Source organism: Pagrus major, chromosome 12 (assembly GCF_040436345.1).
Source record: "Pagrus major chromosome 12, Pma_NU_1.0".
Taxonomy (NCBI): domain Eukaryota; kingdom Metazoa; phylum Chordata; class Actinopteri; order Spariformes; family Sparidae; genus Pagrus; species Pagrus major.
This window is the reverse complement of record NC_133226.1, coordinates 24,153,333-24,172,301: the sequence shown is the minus strand read 5'-3', so window position 1 is coordinate 24,172,301 and position 18,969 is coordinate 24,153,333. Positions and strand designations below refer to the sequence as shown.

General features: G+C 40.9%; 1 protein-coding gene across 1 annotated transcript; it reads right to left on the bottom strand.

The window, feature by feature from the left end:
* Positions 1 to 439: 439 nt before the first annotated feature.
* On the bottom strand, positions 440 to 12,137 carry ppp1r26 (protein phosphatase 1, regulatory subunit 26). Its single transcript, XM_073477795.1, has 5 exons — positions 11,958 to 12,137; positions 3,775 to 7,102; positions 862 to 976; positions 610 to 695; positions 440 to 521 (listed from the first exon to the last, which is right to left on the bottom strand). The coding sequence occupies exons 2-5, from the start codon at positions 7,029 to 7,031 to the stop codon at positions 470 to 472; spliced, it is 3,510 nt and encodes a 1,169-aa protein (XP_073333896.1). The 5' UTR covers positions 7,032 to 7,102; positions 11,958 to 12,137; the 3' UTR covers positions 440 to 469.
* Between the last annotated feature and the right edge of the window lie 6,832 nt (positions 12,138 to 18,969).

Genomic DNA, 18,969 nt, shown 5'->3' with positions numbered 1-18,969 from the left:
GTGTGAAAAATAAAGATGATTCTGACAAAATAATTCATTTTGTCTATCTGGATAACCGAGTATGACTTGCAACTAAGCAAAAATTTAACACCAGCAAACTCAAATTATTCAGTATGAACGTGGAAAAACTCAATAGGAAAGTGTGGTAAAGATTATTTGCAGAATACTGATATAATTCCCAGGGTTTAGGAGACATTTTGGGCCAAAATTGTAAAAATGAAATGCCCTTAATAGTCTAAGTAAACAAAAAGTGACTCCTAAACTTGTATATCATTTATGACGCTGCAAAAGCGAGCAAAACCATTTTGTTTTTCAAATACCAACTAAAAAAATTATATCAAAAAGAGAAAAAAAAGATTGCCAGTAGCCCAACAGAACATCTTAGATTAACAAAAATACTCCATGAAGTGCAAATGAATCATTCACCAACCTTCACACTGCAACATCAAACATAATCTACATGCAAGTTTCAAATGCAAAATGAAGTTTTATCCTGCTGTGCTGTGGGTGCTTCATTTCTCCTGAAAAAGAGCAAAATCGTCAACAGGTTTTTTATTCAACTGTGAACACTCACTGTTGAGACCACGCCATTTGTGTCCAATCACATACCTGTGGACTGGAATGAACTGCAGCTTTCTTTTGACACGCTGCACAGCCTTGTTCTGCACGGGGACGCTACCGAGAGACGGTACCCCCTGCAAACATTGTTCAATACGTATTTCACTCTCTCTGGACCTCGACAGCTTTTTACAAACAGTTTTCCTTGCCATTGACAGGGCTAGTTTACTTAACATGCTACTTAACAGTTACAAATAGTGAGGCAAAACCTGCATCTCAAACTGTACTTCTACATAATTGTACCTTTTTGCATTTATCATCCAGGTACCTCCTGCTGAACATCCTGCTTCTCTCCTCTGTGGTAAGAGCTATGCAAGGTCTGATGGTGATGCCAGGGTCAATGGCACTGGACAAAGACCTGGGCAACAGAGAGCAGCATACACATTATAGCAATTCCCAGTAATAACTTAACGCTCTAATAATTCATCCCAAAGTCCATCTTCAAGTTGGCATACATGTAAATCAAAACGGTAGCTGTCCATCAACCGTTACGATGCAAATTATTATACATTAATGAGGGAGACGCACTGTTGCTCTGATTCCACTCTTTATTACACAGATGCACTTAAAAGACACGGCAAAAATTTGTTTTGTTTTTTTCGGAAAGAGTAAAAGAAAAAAGAAACACTTCTTACAAAATATTTACAAACCTGGCGATGCACAGCATGTTCAGTCATTTTTTTTTTTTTTTGATAAACAAAAATAAATAGCCTTTTTCACATATGAAATTCAAGAAAAAAAAACTTTAACATGACAAAGAAATAAAACACACTTAATATCAAGTTTAGCAAGACAGAGAGGAATAATAATGTGGCTTGTGTGGAATCTGGAACAACGCTCGAGTCGTAGGTAATAAGTCCAAGACTGTTATAGTGGCTTTCATCAATGTATCTATGAATTTAAACAACAGAATGAACCGAGGGTGCTGCGTCTGAAAAACGAATGTTGTTGAGAGGAAGTGCAATATCTCCGTTGTAGTTGAGAAAGGATAAAGAGTCGTTCCTGTAACTAGTCTGGCTCTAAAAAAAGATGCCTATTAAGGGTCAAGGGTATGAAAGCGTACCCTCGCCTTTTCTCCTTTATGTGCAAAAGTTAGAAAGGCTATGCTCGAATCTGTGGCTGACATGAGAGGGTCATTTTCTGGAATTATAAATCATTACAAGCGCACAGATTTAGAGCTTCGGCAGCGGGAGGTAATGACGTGACGAGGTAAGGGAGGGAAGGACAGGGTGAGGGAGAAAGTAATGTTCGATATGTTTTTCAAGTGGAGCTGACAACTCTTATAACTCTTCTTTGCTCGACTCGAGTGGGAAGGTACAATGAAACAGTGAAAAATACAGCAAATGGTTGACATAGTAGAATTTGGGTCAGTAAAGCAATGGTAAACTACTAGATCTTATAACATGGCATCTTATTGGTTTCTTTTTATTCTAAAATTTTAAAAATAAGCACAGAATTTGGATGGATTTTGATATATTTAAAGTTACACTGCATGAGATTTTCCCATTAAGGAAAATTCAGTGATTAGCTACTCACCCTCATGCTGATGTAAAGTCAGGTTAAGCTTCACAGCTAAACAGCATCGCAACATTCTCCTAAACAACTGAAGTAGATGGGGACTTGTTTAAAAATGGCTCTACACAGCTCGAACGGCATAATACAAGTCTCTGTAAGCCCCAAGATATAAAAGTGATTTGGAAAGACATTAGTTACACCTTCGATGTGCAATAAAGCCCGCACATCCACTTCAGACAGGGTGTGTGCTAACACTTTTAGCTTAGCGGCTACATTGAAGATTTCTGCTTAAAAAGGGCGTCTATTCAAATCCATCAGGGATTGCAGGGCTTCTGGAGACTTGGATTACGCCTGATGAGCTGTATGGATTCAATTTATGTTGTTTCAAAATGTCTAAAAACAACCTGGAAAAAAACCAAGTCCCCATCCCTCAGTTGTTTAGGAGAATGCTGCAATGCTGTTTTACTGTGATCTTCAGAAATGCCCCCCATCAGCATGATGGTGAGTAGATAATGACTGAATTTTCCTTTAAGGGCTGCTACTAATGCTTACTTTCATTAAAAAGATCAATCAGTTAATCATGAACACAATTAGCTGATTAATCATTACTCTATGAGGAGTAAACAAATGTGAAAAATGGTCATCAGAAATTCTCAGAGCTCACAGCGTACATCTTATTTAACAATCACATCATATTTAACAAAGAACAGCTGCAAATCTTTCCATTTATGAAGCAGGAACCAGTAGAAGTTTGGCATTTTTGCTAGAAAATGTACTATGACAAACTGATTATCAAAATAGCTGCTGTTTAATTGCTGTAAAAAAAATGAGGTGTAAACTGATCAATGATTTAAGCTCTGCTGGTGTTTTCATGCACAAGACTCTTTTCTGGTCCGCTCACCACTCCAGCGATGCTACCAAGCTGCATAACATGTTTCATTATGATTTTTTTGTACAGCAGAACGTGAAACATGATGTATATTTTGTCTACTGGCTTTACTTAAGATGCCCTAATTGAAGGCAGTGATGGACACACGTTACAATAACACCAACAATAATGACTTTTTAACTTTTGCACATAAAGGGTCTTTGACTTTTTAAAGTAAACCTACAAACCACAGGAAAATTGTGTAAGATTATGTAATAACAGCATATATGTTTCTGATTAGCATCGCTTATTTGTGTTGTCCCACTGGTACATTAAAAAGATACACCCAAATTTTAAGCATTTGGACTTAACCTTAAATCTTTATTAAGTCGTGTTGAATGGTAGTTTTTTCTTCTTTTTACATAAAATGTGGAAGATATTTAGGACGATTTCGTTTTCTGCAGGAGAGTTTTCAGCGTATGCAGGCTGCCTCTTGTGTCACTGTATTGCTTTTCAAAGGTTTGATGATATGAATTAACCTCAGAGCACAAAATAAAGTTTTCATGATGGTGCCATTGTGTTACATATAGTCGTATAAATCTACAAACACATAAAAAAATGTTTTTTCTTTTCTTTTATTAACAAACATTCCCTTAGAGCCTATAAATGAATGAGTTTTGATCATAGCCTACATGATATTTATGAGCAGGGCACAATCAAGAAATGAACTCACGCAATGCTATGGGACATAGTGACCAAAGGAAAATACTTACAATGTGGAAAAGCCCTGCTTCTTCTCTGGATTTCTCCTGTTTCCTGACTCACAATCTGTCTCATCTATAAATTCTTCCTCTGTTCTCTCTAGATGTACTTCTTTATCATCTATCTTCATGCTCTCGCCTTCTCTTTTCCTCTCTTTCTGCAAGTCCACTCTCTCCTTTCCCTCGCTCCTTTCCCTGCTTCGAACCTGGACATGGTTGGTCCTATTAGATTCCAGCTCGACAAAAACACTCTTGTCCTTAGGTATATGCACCATACTCTCTGTCTCTCCTTCAATAGGGCACTGGGACCTGTGGCCAGGCATAAGGCTCCTTGCAAAGGACATCCTTGGATGCTGCCTGGCAGTAGATAAAAGATTAAAACCAGGGGATTTGAATGTGGTATTTACAGTTGTCTCTGCAGAGCAGGGGAAAGGTGCTCTGCTGTTCCTTGCTGAGGACCAAACAGTGACTGGAGTCTGTGATTTGGGTGTGATGACCCCGGTTTGAAACGGTGGGGTTGCTGATGCAGTCTCGTTGATTTTAGAAGTGATATGGAATGGAGTCCGATTGAGAGTCCTAGTGTCAGTGGGGAGTCCGAGGCTCTGGCGCCACTTGATTGACTCCGAGCGGGAATGAGCAACGCTGGGACTCAAAACTGGCCGAACTCTCTCCAGCTGTGGGGTGACATCCTGAACTTCGCTTTTTGCAACGCCGGGCCTTCGTTGCTCGCACCTGGCAGCACCGGCCCCGTCTGCTGGCTCAAAAAGACTGGAACTGCAGGACTGGACTGGGGTCAGGCGTGATTGTGCACCGACAGTGGAGATCTCTGGCGGCGTTGGAAGGGACAGTTTACTCAGAGGAGATTGTCCAGAGAGAGGACTGATGCTTTTTCTTGGAATTTCAGCCAGCTGATTTTCCTGTTTAATGTCTTGATTTGGAGGTGGGGTACAACCAGCGCCAATGCTGTTCCTCGATACGTCGCCATCTTTTCCTTTCTCTGCAGTGGAAACTTTTGCCTTTTCAGCCAAAAACTTTCGAATCTCTTGCTCAATGCTGTCATCGCTGTCTACAGAACTGCTATCTTCCCTTATCTGAAGGGCAGTTGGAGTATTGTGCAGCACCGCTGCGTCTTGACACTCGGTTCCTTTCAACTTCTCTGGATCACCTTCATGCATACTGTGCTCATCACTCTTACTGGTTTGCTTTTGTTGTGAAATGCTTATTTTACTGAACCCACACTTGTCTTTCATGTCATCCTTACTCTTTTGTACCTTTTTCAAAGCACTGCGCTTGCAAATAGGATTAGGTTTGAACTTTTTGGCTTGTAAAGCATTTCCCAGCAGTGATTCTTCATCCTTGAGGCACTTCCTTGATTTCCGTTTTATGTCTCTCGTTTTTTTCTTTGACTTCTTTTTTGTCTTGAGCAGGTCTTTTATAGCCGTGTCAAGGTCTTCATCACTGTCAAGTGAACTGCTTTTGTCTCCACTTTGCTCTGTCTTGTGTAATCCAGCTATCGGGTGCACTCGACTTCCCTGGGGAAACACCAATGGGCTTGGTTCCTTTCCGTGCTCAGGTGGAGGTTTAGGGACTGTTCCTTCAACATTGTGATCCGTCCCTGACATGTTGGAAATGCTACAGTTTTCCTCTCTGTGTTTTCTTCTCTGTGTCAAAGACAATCTGTGAGCTTTCTTCGGGGTCGTAACTTGTTTTGTTTTCACGTCCTCTGGGTCATTTACACTGTGAGGCTCCGGTGTCGTAGCAGAGCTGGGTGACTGTTTGTGCATTTGCGCCTTCTGCTCAAGAAATTTCCTGATTTCTTGCTCAATCCCATCTTCACTATCAATGGAGCTGCCGTCACTTTCTTCATCTGGGCAGTCGTTCGGAAGGGAAGGCTGCAAGGAAGAGTCGGTGGGGGCACAACTGCTGAGGCCGACACTGTGATGGAAGGGCCCAGGCATTACAGTTTTTGAAATGTCCAGTATTGCCTCAGCACACATGAGCTCCGCTGTTGTATTAACCTTCGGCAAGGCAGGTGTAGGTTGCTCCTTAAAACTCTCCACTTTAAACAAAAGCAATCCATTTCCTTTACTCTTCGGACTGTCTGAAAGAGTACTCTTGGGTATGAAAACAGATGAAGGAGGAGGTTGAACAGATTTAACTTCTTTCTCTGTTCTGGTCTTTTTCTTCCTCGGTTTGTGTTTCTTCATATTTTCCGTGCTCGTGCTGCCAACAGTGTGTATTAATGACTTACTAAAGGTTTTTTGCTTGTGCAAGAATGGTTTCGGGACAGTCCTCTCTTTTAGCTGCTCAAGCTGGTAGCAGCGAATAGCTTCCTCAATCCCATCATCGCTAGTGGAGTCAGACTCCTCTTTGAATGCATGCGGATGAAAAGCTTCCCTTTTATTCTGCTGCTCCTTTTTCTCTAACTGGTATCTTTGAATGGCCTCCTCGATGCCGTCATCGCTACTGGAATCATTCGAGTCTTCCTCCATCTTGACAGTGACGGGGCTTTTTACTTTGTTGAAGAGGCTGATTGGTTTAGAGGGGCTCTTTGTCTGCTCTTTGGGCAAGACTAAACTTTTAGTCATTGTACCTTTATTTATAACAGATTTCTTTGTGTTGTCATTTAGACAGGCCTTGTTTTTGATGTACTTTTTTAGAGGTACAACAGCCGGTGTTGTGGCAATCTCAGCTTTGACACTTTTTGGAAACTGGTTACTGGCAATCAGACATGTATTGCTGTCAGAGTTCTGTTTGGAAACCTCGGGAACAGGTGGGTTTTTCCTGGGAATTTTGGATGATTGGAGAAAGGTGAAGCATGGCTCCGCCTTGCGTTTGTGATCATCCTTTTCCTTCAGGTATTCCAGTATCGCCTCCTCAATTCCTCTGTCCACAGAATCATCGCTGTCAGAGTCACTGCTCTCGTGATTGACTGGGGAGGAAACGTCTGCCTGTTGGGTTTCAGTGGGACCTTTAGTTTTGGATTTGGCCCCCATATAAGAGCCCATTGCAGCCTTGCAGACCTGAGGATGACCGTCCTGTCCTGACAGCACATTTGCCTCGATCTCGTCGCCCATCTCGAGTGAGGACTGGGTACTCCTAAGGCTCTCTATGATCATCTGGACCTTGTCTGAGATAGGTGTGCCTCTGGTGGACAACTCGGTGTCAGAGTCATTGAAGCAGATTGGAAGGCTATAGCCTCCAGGTGGGCCACATGTTCTCCATTCTGTTTGCGTCGCTGCGACAGGAGGTACATTCATCAAGTACATTCTAGTGAAGTAAGGTGAGGTCCTCGACCATTGGAGAGCAGCTGCCTCCGATCACAATCACATTGTTCAATCTGAAGAGAAAACAGAAAGAGAGAAACAGTGTCAGGAAAGTCAAACTTACAATTTTGACAATTGACGATTTATTCTTGGGACATATGGTAGACATCTTAAGTTCTGACTACAACTATTGACAACTACAAACACACTTTTAGACAAACTAAATGGATGTTGGAAATTTCAACTAGGATATTTTGACCTACGATGTCAACTGGAACGCAGCAGGATGATGGATGGGTGAATAGTCTTCTATTTTTTTAAATAAACATAAAACTTGCTGAAAACTACACTTGTCAGGGCTGTCTGGTGATGAAACTATGTGATGTGTAATATTCTCTGTAATGTTATGCAATTTCTTGACATTTTTCCGCTTCACAATAAGCTAAAATCAACATAAATTCTATATGTATATCGATCTACTCATCCATCTAGCATTATTTCATAGTGCCGGCCTAATTTAACCAACAGTCCAAGTTGATGACGGAGTTTCTATCGATTGACTGATCAATTTAGCAACTAATCTTCAGCGTGGCAAAAAAAGTCAGCAATATATTGCTGCTGTCAAGTTTTCCTTTCCATTTTGTAAGATGCTTATAATTTAATCTAACAATCAGGATCAAGGAGAGATATATTTCCCCTCAATGTACATAAATATGGTCATCTTCCAGTAAATCTCTGACTCTCCTTCACTCGCCCTACAGTCTATCAGGATCAATACTGACAGATACAAATCTTTGCACATATAAAAACATCCTGGAGAATAAGGCATCGTCAGTGCTCTGCCACCATCCTGTGGAGGAGCTCCATGTGACCACATTAGTACTTACGCAGGCTGTGTGTCATTATGTAAAATGAATTGGTGTTGCATGGAGAGTTTCTTTTCATCTCAGGGGTGCAGGAGTTATTGCTTATTTATGGAGAAATTTGTGAATTTCTGCGAGGCTTGAGATGACTGTGTGTGCTGTATGTCTGAAGCTTCTTTACACTAAAAAGCCTGCTGGTGGCTGGCTGGTTTTTGTCAGTTTCCTCGCCCAGTTTTGGTGCCATTTACCATAAAAAGAAAAAAAAAAAATCCCACATACTTGCTAAGTCAGCAATTGTAAGTCAAATTTCTCAGTTATGCACCAAAACTGCACTAGACCGCAACTCTGCAAAACAAAAAGTGAAAGGAGGCGGAGATGTTGGAAGGCAGTATTAAAGTACAGTCCATCATGATGAGGGGAAGAATGTGCTTTTATTATGGTTCTGACAAATTATGACAAATAACCTCTGGTCTTTCAGCTAGAGCCAAACCTTTTGGAGCATGCCAAGAGACACAGAGCCAGGTTAACCTGCCAGGGCTAAAATAATTTGTGGGATCCTGTTCTTTTTCTTGCTTTGAGTTGATTTTCAGTGCATTTATTTCCTTTTAATTACGCACTAGGTCAGTTAAATGGCAACAGAAATATTCAAAAGTATTAAAAATGTGGATTTTGACAACCCTCTGCAGGAGAAGACTTTAGATTAGGTAAAAGGGCAGGTGTCACCTTATTATTTAATATGGTGCATATTACAAAACAAGTGTGCAATTAGTCAAATTTCACAAAGTAATTCCCACACGGTGAACCTGGGGCTTTTAGGGCCCCTGAGAGTTTGGGGCCCTTTGGCAGTTGTCCAATTTGCCGAGTTAGTAATCCAGCCTTGGGGCTGCCCTGAAGCTGTGATTGAGTGTGAAATGCATTTTATTCCAGGACAAATACCAAGAAATAAAAGAATATTCCACTCCATCCTGACATTGCACAGACTATTGTCAGTTTATTTTTTGACTTGTTTATTGTTGACCTCTTTTACGATACGATTGCAAGGCTCAAGATGAAGCATAAGCAAACTCTTCTTGTATAATTAACTTCTTCTAATCTTTCGGGGACCGAGCTACGCTTTCGAACATAGTTCATGCTCAGTTTAATTTCCAAATCAAGGTGTAAGACACCTGTCATCTCGGTACATAATTTAATACATGCTCTACTTAACTTTTAATTAGCTAAATAAAGTATTTTTTCCCCTAGGAGCCCGTGGAACCAACTACAATTCCTGTACAGGTCCCCAGACCCCATGGCACTTATTTGAGATCAACATATATTAATTAACTGACCCTGACAGGTTTCAAAGGAAACACTGCGTCCACAAATTAGTAAATCACACCCTTAGAATTGTTAATTATTAATGGGAAGGTAATGTAGGAGTAGGAACTGAAGCTAAAGCTGTTGTTGATAGTCCCCACAGCGTCAGTGGTAACCTGGCAACTGATTTGCCCTCTAATTACTGTACCAATTACCTCAAATTAACAGTGTTAAATTATCATGTTTATCCAATTGGTTCATGTCCCCTGACACTGTTTGTGTCATTCAGTTTTAACGCTACCTTCGATATGGTGGAAACTATCCTTGACAGACAGCTTTGACTGTGCACACGTTCAGTAATCCAACACAGAGTGAAAACTAAAAGCTGTCATGACACAGTTCAGACACTGGTGGGAAAAGTGTTCAGATCTTTTATGTACGTGGAGCTGCAATAACAGAGTTTAATATTCTATCACAAGCCCTGCTCTGAAGTCTTTACTAAAGTAAAAGTACACAGTAGTATTAGCAAAATGATCTTAAGTTATTAAGGATGCATGATTTGGCCTTTTTCAGCTGTTACCGTTAATTACTACAATCTCATGGCCAATACTGATTGTAGATTATGGACATCTGAGGGTAAGAAAGGCTTTTCCATATATAAGATTTGATGCTGGGCTCTTCTTCTTCTCTGTGTTTATTGGTTGGTCACAAACTAACTTTCAAGGTGCAAACAGCCACCTGCTGTACTTTGTAAATGCTACACTTGTGAAGTCAATAAAAGCAGTTTGGCTTGATATTAGGGGTCGACTTATGGTTTTTTTTTGGGCTGATACCGATTATTAGAAATCAAGAAGACTGAAAACTGATATATTTGGGACATTTGGGAAATTTCGAACAACCAGTGATGAAATCAACGTACAGTTTACTCAAGTACTTTTCTCAAGTACAATTTTGAGGTACTTCACTTGAGTATTTCCATTTTCTGCTACTTTATACTTCCTCTCCACTACATTTATACACACATATTATATATTTATAACACTATATTTGGTTACATGAAAGATTACTTTATTGTTTATAGGCTATTAACTGTGACATGTTACCAATCAGCTATTGCTGTGGGCAGATATTGTGTGAGAGGATGTTGCATCAGAGCCAAAGTAGCAAGTTTTCAAATTTGTTTGTTTTATCGGCAATCTGACAGAAAAAATGCTGATACTAATAATCGGAAAATGCTAAATACGAGCCCCGATAATCAGCCAGGTCGACCCGTACCTGGCTAGAGTTTCACCAATACCAGTAAATAGCCGTTAGTAGAAATTTCCCAATATTGGGCATTAATTTATTGATCTGATGTTTATTGTGCATCCCTATAAATGCACAAAATCAAAAGTGGGCCTACTCCTTATGTCTCCTGTCTGTCATATTATTACACATTACTGGGTTATTATTACCGATGCATCAACGCGTAAACTTTGTATGTTGTAACTAATCTGAACAGCTCACTTTTTTAAGGAAAACAATGCACCACATGTCATCTGATCATAGACTTTTAAGAGCTTTAAACTGGAAATACTTGAAATACAAGTAACTTAAACTGTACTTCTGGCACTTCACCAAATGTAATTTGTTACTTTCAGCCACTGGGGTCAACACATCTGGCCTAATAGATGGCTAGTTCTGCCTTTTAGGCTGTTTTAGACATCAGTTAAACATTTTTTTTTTTTTTTTTTTACAAGACTGCACTTGTTAATCCTGGCACCTGCCAGATATTGGCACCTGATCCCATGATGATTATGAGGCTGTCCTGTGAGTAACACCCTCTACAAAGCCCCCTCCATGAGCCAGCATGCTCTCGGACATTAACCCCAGCCGAGGGAGTCGCTATGCGGGGAGTCTTTGCTTACCCCAACCCCTTAAATGTAAATCCTCCAGCTCGGTATGCAGCCTGCAAGGGGGGGATGAGCTACAGCCTGACACCACCACCACCACAGTCAACTCTGGACGTTTTTCTTTGCTCACTGATTACACCCTACAAAAACCTGGCAGCAAAGTGCGAATAAACTACAGGAAACCACCAAAAGACGCCCCGCAAGAAAACACCCGCCGCGAAGCTGCACAACCCGAGCTAAAGACCCGTAGCACGCCGCGGTCGTACGCCAACTTTTGTCTGACAAATCATGTGTTGTTACAGAGAAAGTTTGGTGGTGGTTCGCATTTTTCTGCATTACATAACCAAACGTGTTGTGTTATTCCCCCCCCCCTCCCCTCCTCAGACCCCCTTTTTCCTGGTTTTGCAACAGAGCGGAAAAAAAAACCCCGGCTGTCCCCGTGAGCCTCTAGCGGCGCGGACTGCACCGATGCCCGGCGTGCAGCGATAGGAGACTCCGCAGAGGCAACCATGTTTCTTTGGTACCGGCCACGGTTTGTCAAAAAAAAAAAAAACCCCGCCGTACTCGGTCAATAACACGGCTGAACGGTTAAGGAATTACCGGTCACCAATGTGAAACATCACGGTTAAAAATCCGGGGGATACGTCGGAGAAATGAGGGCGAAACAGCGGAGGGATGGTCGCTGCTGGCCGCCGACTCGAAAAGGCACAGGCGGGCCTCCCGGCTGCTGCAGCCCCGGCATTTTCTCCGGCAAAGAAAGCCTTTGTATTGAGCCACAGCTCGCCCTCCTAGCCTCGGCTATCTTTCCCCCCCTCGCACGGCTAGCTAACATCCGACAAGACACACACACACACACACGGTCCACAAGTTGAACTCACCTGACACAAAGCGAGCGGTACACGGGAGTGTGTTCATCGCTGCGTTGATTTTAAAAATACAAAAAAAAAAAAAAGAGAGAGAGAGATTTTTTGTACGAGACCGTCGTGGAGATGTTTCAGCGTCCGTCACCAGCCCGCACACACACACACAGACACACACACACACCGCCTGAAGCTTCTCCTGCCCGTCGAGTCCACCCCCCCCTCCTTCAGCTCCGACTACCGGGCGGACGAGCTTCCTTAAACCGCGGAGTCCAGCCGGGCACCGGGTCCCTTTTTTTTTTTCAAAATCCCGGAAAACATCCACGTTTACACCAAAAAAAAATAAAAATTTTTTTTTTTTTTTATTTTATTGCAAAACACGTTTATATGTTTTTTTCTGGAATAATTTTAATGCGCAGTAACAATTAAAATACTTTTTTTTTTTTTTTTTTTTTTAAATAGTATCCCAGAGGACACTTTAACTATCACTCTTATAGAGAAAGTTTTATCTCCCATAGGGCAGAGTAATCTGATTACTGAGACAACTCCCAGTGTGCTTCACACTGATAGCTTTTTTTATGTTGGGTGTAAAAATCCTGCATGTTATTCTGCTAAAGTCTTTTTCTGTTATATCTGTATTTAAAAACTTGCTATATTGAGAAAAGAAATAACCTTTTAATGGGGGGAAACCTCAGGAAGAGCCACAGAGGAGATACAGAACAACAAAATCACAATTTACAAGTTGCATTGACACAGTATCTGGTACAGATTATATATTATATGTAAAGTGAGTGGATGCAGGAGGATGACTGAGCAGACGGAGCCACACGACCTCCTCTGACAGAGGAGAGCTACGAGCAATTACACTTGTTAAACACACCGAATGTGCCTAATCGACTCACTTTTTATTTTATTCCAGACAATGAAGTCATTAAAATACCATTCAGGAGCCAGGAAAATCGATTATTTTTGCATTTCAAGTTTCATCGCGGTACAATATTATATCGATTCTTTGGGCGGCGATACGATATTTGCCGATATCACAAACAATCTGTTGTTTTTAATAAAAAGAAAGCACTGTTTATAAAGGAGCTGAGCTACAATATGTAAGTACTCCAAAACATTCAAAAATTAACTACAATTATCAGCAGGATGTGAAGAAAAAACAGTTAGATGATGTCTATGTTTATTGTGGTGTAGCGATGACGTAGTTTTGGAGGCTAACCCGATAGCATCGTCCTGGTTCCCTCGACAAAAAGTAAATAAATATCGCTGAAAATAATCTCTGTGGCAAACACAAGTTTATGATAGACACGTTTTGTTCAGCAACATAATCCTCACAGATGAACACCAGCTTTGTGAATTCTCAAAACCTAAATCGCTAGAAGTAAAAAGCTAACTTAGCGTCTTACTACACAATTACTATAGAGGTTTTCTGTATATTGATAAATGTACAAGTTGTAAAGTTAAAGTTAGAATAATTTGTAAGTAAAGTCAGCCTGTAAAGACGGACTAGTGAGTAGATGAGTCTCCGTGTTCGCTGTGAAAACGTTTAATGTCCCCGACAACTTCTACCACTTGTTAGCAACCGCTGTTTTTAAGACACGTAAGCATTTTATAATAAAATTGTGAGGTATTTAGTGATGAATTTTATGTCGTAGAACAAAACATGTAAATATCCACACACCTTATTTCAGGCTTTTAATCACAGACTTTCAGACGAGGGAACCGGATGTGCTAAAATGCTAACTGATTCCCAGGTTTCAGGACTACAAACTACTCCACTCTATTTTGTTGAAGAGATATCTACTGAAGTTAGCATGCTAACCAGCTAGCCCTGGCCCAACTTGTCTTTTTAACACTTTTTGTACCTGAAGAGGCGATAGTCCAATAGTACAGCTTAGGCCTGAACTCGCTGGGTCTTATCTCTGGATTCTGGTCGGAGCATCTGTGAATGAATCCATTTTGTTTTCACTGTCGTCAAACTGGCCTCCTCGATGTCGGAGGATGTGTTTGATCCAAGTCTGGCTGTTTTCCACTGGGAGGCTGCTGAGCCTGCTTCCTTTACCTGCTCGCTCGGTTCCTGTTCTGGTGTCCGTTCCATCCATTGATCGATTAAGAGCAACCCGGATACAGTGTCGGAGGCACTAGGGACTTCCGCCCGCCAAATACTTAGCTTCCAGTTTAGCGCCCTGCTAACTTGAATGGGAATAAGACAATTTAATGGTGCGGCTCTTCTAGACTTTCCAAATGTTATCCGACTGAACGGATCAAATGCTGATAGTGAAACAAGTCACTTCTCTGGGTTTGTGACGCTCAAAAAAATTAATCCACCGTTTTACAGCGCCTTATTTCACAATGTAAGCTTAGAGGAAAAAGTATTTTTTAGGCAGCGTGGATCGCGTGACTTTGTTATTAGCGTATACAACCAATTGTCAAATTAGCTTTAAAGCCCGATGCTATTTCTTGGGGCTTTATTCTGGCTCAAATCTGCTATTATTTCCCACCAGGTTGCCCCCATCTGGGCAAAGACCAACAAGCCTCTGGTGCTCCGAACTCCCCGTCAGCTCCGAGTCAGCTAACGACCGCTAACCGTACAGCAAACTGAGCTAACTCGCCAACTGCAGTTACAGTCAGCAGCAGTTAGCGGTTCTCTGGTGATACGCTGCCCCCTGTTTGTTTGGAGAATTCATTTTACAGGTGTCAAATTCTTACATATTGAACCTTTAAGTCAATGCAACACTTTTTTTGTTGGTTGTTCTACATATAGAGGTTAGGCACCTTATTGCAAAGAGGTGTTGTTGGCAGATTGTGTACTGTTGAAAATATCAACACTGTGGGAAAATAAGATACTAACGTAGCATGAGAGTTCCTGCAGATCCAAAACAAATTGCATTTATCTATACCAGGATTTAAAACCTTCACTTCACTTGGCATTTAAAAAGTCTCTGGTGATGCACTGTTTTCTTTTACACTGTACAAAATGGCTCTTGAGCTAAAAGATAATACCTCTAGTCAGTTGTGACATTACCTGTTCGCACAAATGTAATGTGAATCTCAGTGGATACACAGTGAATCCAAATTTTATTGCTTCCCCCTTAAAGTTCCCAAACTGTCACAAGTTTAGGATTCATAGTTTTTTCTTGAGAGACAACAGCAGAGCTGAATGAACTCATCTCGCATCCCACACACTGGATCATTGACTGAACACTCCTCTCACTCTCTGTTCTGTCCCATTAGCCCTGAATGCGATTAATGGACGCTCATCTTGTTTAATAGTCTTGAGTTATGTTCAGTGTCTTGGCTCGTGAAGAAAGAATATTCTAGTCAAGGAGATATTTGTAACACCAAACAGGACCAGCACATCCAGCCAATAGTGTTTGATCATGTTCCTGTTTGTGCGGTTCACACTTTAAATCTCTGTCAGAGGTTTTGGACATTAACTTTCAGCCAAATCTGCCTGGATAGCCATCTTGGGAATCTATATATATGTATATCTATATCCATATAAGTCCTATAAGTTGCCATTATTACCGTCAAGTAGTCTTGATATTTTCTTTCACTAGTTTTTGAGGGATACAGAGCTTATATGTGAACTGTGATACACTTCATTTGTGTCACAGGGTTGTTGTTATGCCGTTGCACTATTATCAGTGCCACACCTGTTGGCACAGATTTTTTTTAATCAGCCCATAAAGTTCGCAGTCCAAACAGTGGACCTACAGGAGCTCTGAGCCATGATCTGTTGTCTCAGATAGGTTCACAGTTTGGTTGGTTTCTTTCCAGGGTTGTTCTTCTGATTTTTTCCCTTATTATTTGTGGCATTTATGATGTACAGTATGTCCGCACTGAGGTTTATGACACTGCAAAAGCAACTAACAATTACTTCACTGTCAATTCATTTGCAAACTATTTTTCTGACTGATCAGTTCATGGTGCAGTCTATCAAATGTCAAGAATTCATTTAGAGTTTCTGATAGCGTGGTATATGTGAGGAGGACTGTGAGGACTTGCTCATGTAGGTCAGGTCATGTAATCATCGGTGGCGCATAATAAAAAGTTGCTTCACCACACCTGGTCATAAAATAATCCTTCTGGCACTAGAACTGACGTCTCAAACACTTTAATCACACATTTAGTAAACATTAGTAATTGCAAGTCAAACAAAGACACTCGCACTGTGACTTGTGCTATATTTTGCAATTACCCACAGCGAGAAATCAGATTCTCAGTTCACCTTTGACATTTCACTTTACTTTTCCAATATCAAATTAAACTTTTCACCACCCGTAATCGTTATGTCTTTACTTGTAACCGTTCCCATTTGTTTTCTTTTTCTCTGCCACTCACTCTAGAAGTAATAAAAACCAGCGTCTCAGATAAATATGTGTATTTAATTTTCCTCGAGATCAGGGGTTGCTCAAAACGAGATAGCGGCTGTGACATTTTAAACTTTATTAGTCGACATTCACAACAGTACAAACATTGCTAGGTCAATAATTGAATGAAAAATCACACAGTGTATTGCAGTGAGCACAGAAAACATCACAGTTTTGTCAATATTGTATTAAGTTGCATTCTCTGTATGAATATTCCTTATAATGACCATTCAGGGTAAACAGATGTGCTGGGTTATGGTTTGGATCACACTTTATTTATATAGAGCAATGACATTCAATTCACAGCACTACTGTGTGACTTTCCTTAAAATAATCTCCACTGTATTTCATATTAAAGATATAAGATATATAAGACATTGAGTCTGTTTTCACTGGCCTAACTTTGAACGTTCTGCACGATCAGCCAGGTGGAAATATGATGAAAATGGACTTTTCTTGCAGGAATCACTAAAAAAAGACACAGAGTGCCTTTGCTGGTTAATGGTCCTTATCTCGCACCTTAACGTTTGCTACCATTAGACATAATAATAACTACAATAATGACTTTTTATACCATGGTCTGGGTGAATACTCAGTTCTGATTGGCTGCAGGCCGTCAATTAAATCCTGATGTAGGGACACCTCTGGAGTGAAACTGTCTGTTCACTGCTCTGAATTAACGAGCTATAGTCTGTATCTAAAAGGAGTAGCATTGGCATCAGCTGGCTGCAGACATCTCAACGTTAAAAATAGATTAAATGAAAAAAAAAAATCTTATTATTAACACTGAATGTAGTCCTCCAGAGCATCATCCTCTGAACACCACAAGATGGAGCTTGTCACACACAAGCTGCTTGTGCTACAAGAAGTAGCTTACAGTCAGAGACGTGAGAAATAAAGTGGGTAACCTAAGTATCCATTAACTAAACTGTCCAATTTTAAGCAATGGCAAACTCATAAAGATGTGAGTATCCCTATCTTTGATTTGAAAAAGGTGGATTCACTTTTTGTCAGCTGTGTTATTGACTTTGAGTGTCGCTAGCCTGATGTTAGCTCTCTGGCTCCATTACAACATCTCCATGACATAAGAACCTTATGGGATTGTAATAATTGTTAGTCAAAACCTCATGTGTTGCGACAGAAACAGAAAAACTTAATTGTAATGATCTCAAAATGCATGAAAATATAAATAAATGGTGAGAAACCATGGTATCGGTAGGATAACGCCCTTCCAGGTGCTCCTTTATCTCTGATAATGGACACCTCGTCGTGCGTTACCCTTACATATAGCACCTTTAACGACAGACTATACAAAGTGCTTTGACTGACAAAGCAACAGCAAGATACTGAGAAGGCAATATCACAGAAAGGCAAGTCAAAAAGAAGCAAGACCAGACAAAATGAAAGATTAACTTAAAACAAGACAAAATATGCAAAATGTCAATACAGATAAATACAGATAAAAATCATAAAAGCAACAAAGAGATGAAACTGCATAAAAGCGAGTCTATTGAAGTGGGTTTTAAGAAGTGATTTAGGAGAAGTCACTGCCTCTGCGAGTATTATCTCCTCAGGCTTTTTGTCACAAAGCCGAGGGACCCTGATGGCAAAAGCAGGGTGACCTTTAGATTTAAGCCCCGACTTTGGAAACGACCAGAGAAAACCCACCTGAGGATCTGAGGCTGCGAACCGGCTCATATGAAGTGGGATGTCTCGCCGGAAGATGCATTTTCATGTTAATGCAGTCAGGTTCCTATAAGAAAAGCAAGCTGACTCTGGCTTATCTGTAGTCCATAAAAAGTGAATAATCTTCTCGGTGGCTTTAAAGACGTGTCGATATTCTGCTCACATGGTGTTTTCGTTAGGCGGTCGACATCAGTCTGTCTCCTAACACACTTTTGTGGGACAGTATTGGAGCCCAATGAACCAATACACCGCCACTACACTACGCTGATTAGATGCTGCTCTATTCTGAGAGGGAAAAAAAGGCCACATTAAAGCTGCAGCTCCGTTTGTGCTAATATCCGCTTCAAGAAATGAAGTGATTTGCACTGATGGTAATGGGACCGAAAAACCAAATGGCCTTATTTCACGGTGGCACAAAGACTGGCACAAGCAGCACTACAGCGTGTTGGTATGTGCCTGACCTTGAAATGCACTTTGGTCATTTGGTGTTTTCATTTGCATGCAAATGAGGAAGTGGAGGGTGGGTGGGTGTGTGGTACTTGGTGATAACCGAGTCTGACGATGCCCCGAGAATAGACGTCAGAGGAGTAATTCATTTGATAATAAAACAAAAGGCATGATGGAAATACGAAGCGGCCTCTCTGTCTCTGTCTTTCTATGTCTCTCTTTTTCCCCAAAAAACATCACTGTCTGCTGAGGAAGCTCAGCCACACAGGCAGGAAAATAAATTAGCCAATGAAAATAGATGTTCAGCACCATGGACAGCAACCCTGCTCACAGCAGCCTCGGCGGGGAAGGGAATGGAAACTCTCTTTTTCCACCAAAATCATATCTTATGGATCCGTCAGGCCTTACAGATCCTTTAGATTACCTTGCAGCCCCAGTAGAGATTATATATGTTGTACCAATCACCAGAAGAAAATGTTGGTTCAGCCAGAAAAACCCCTCGGTTAGCATTAGGAATA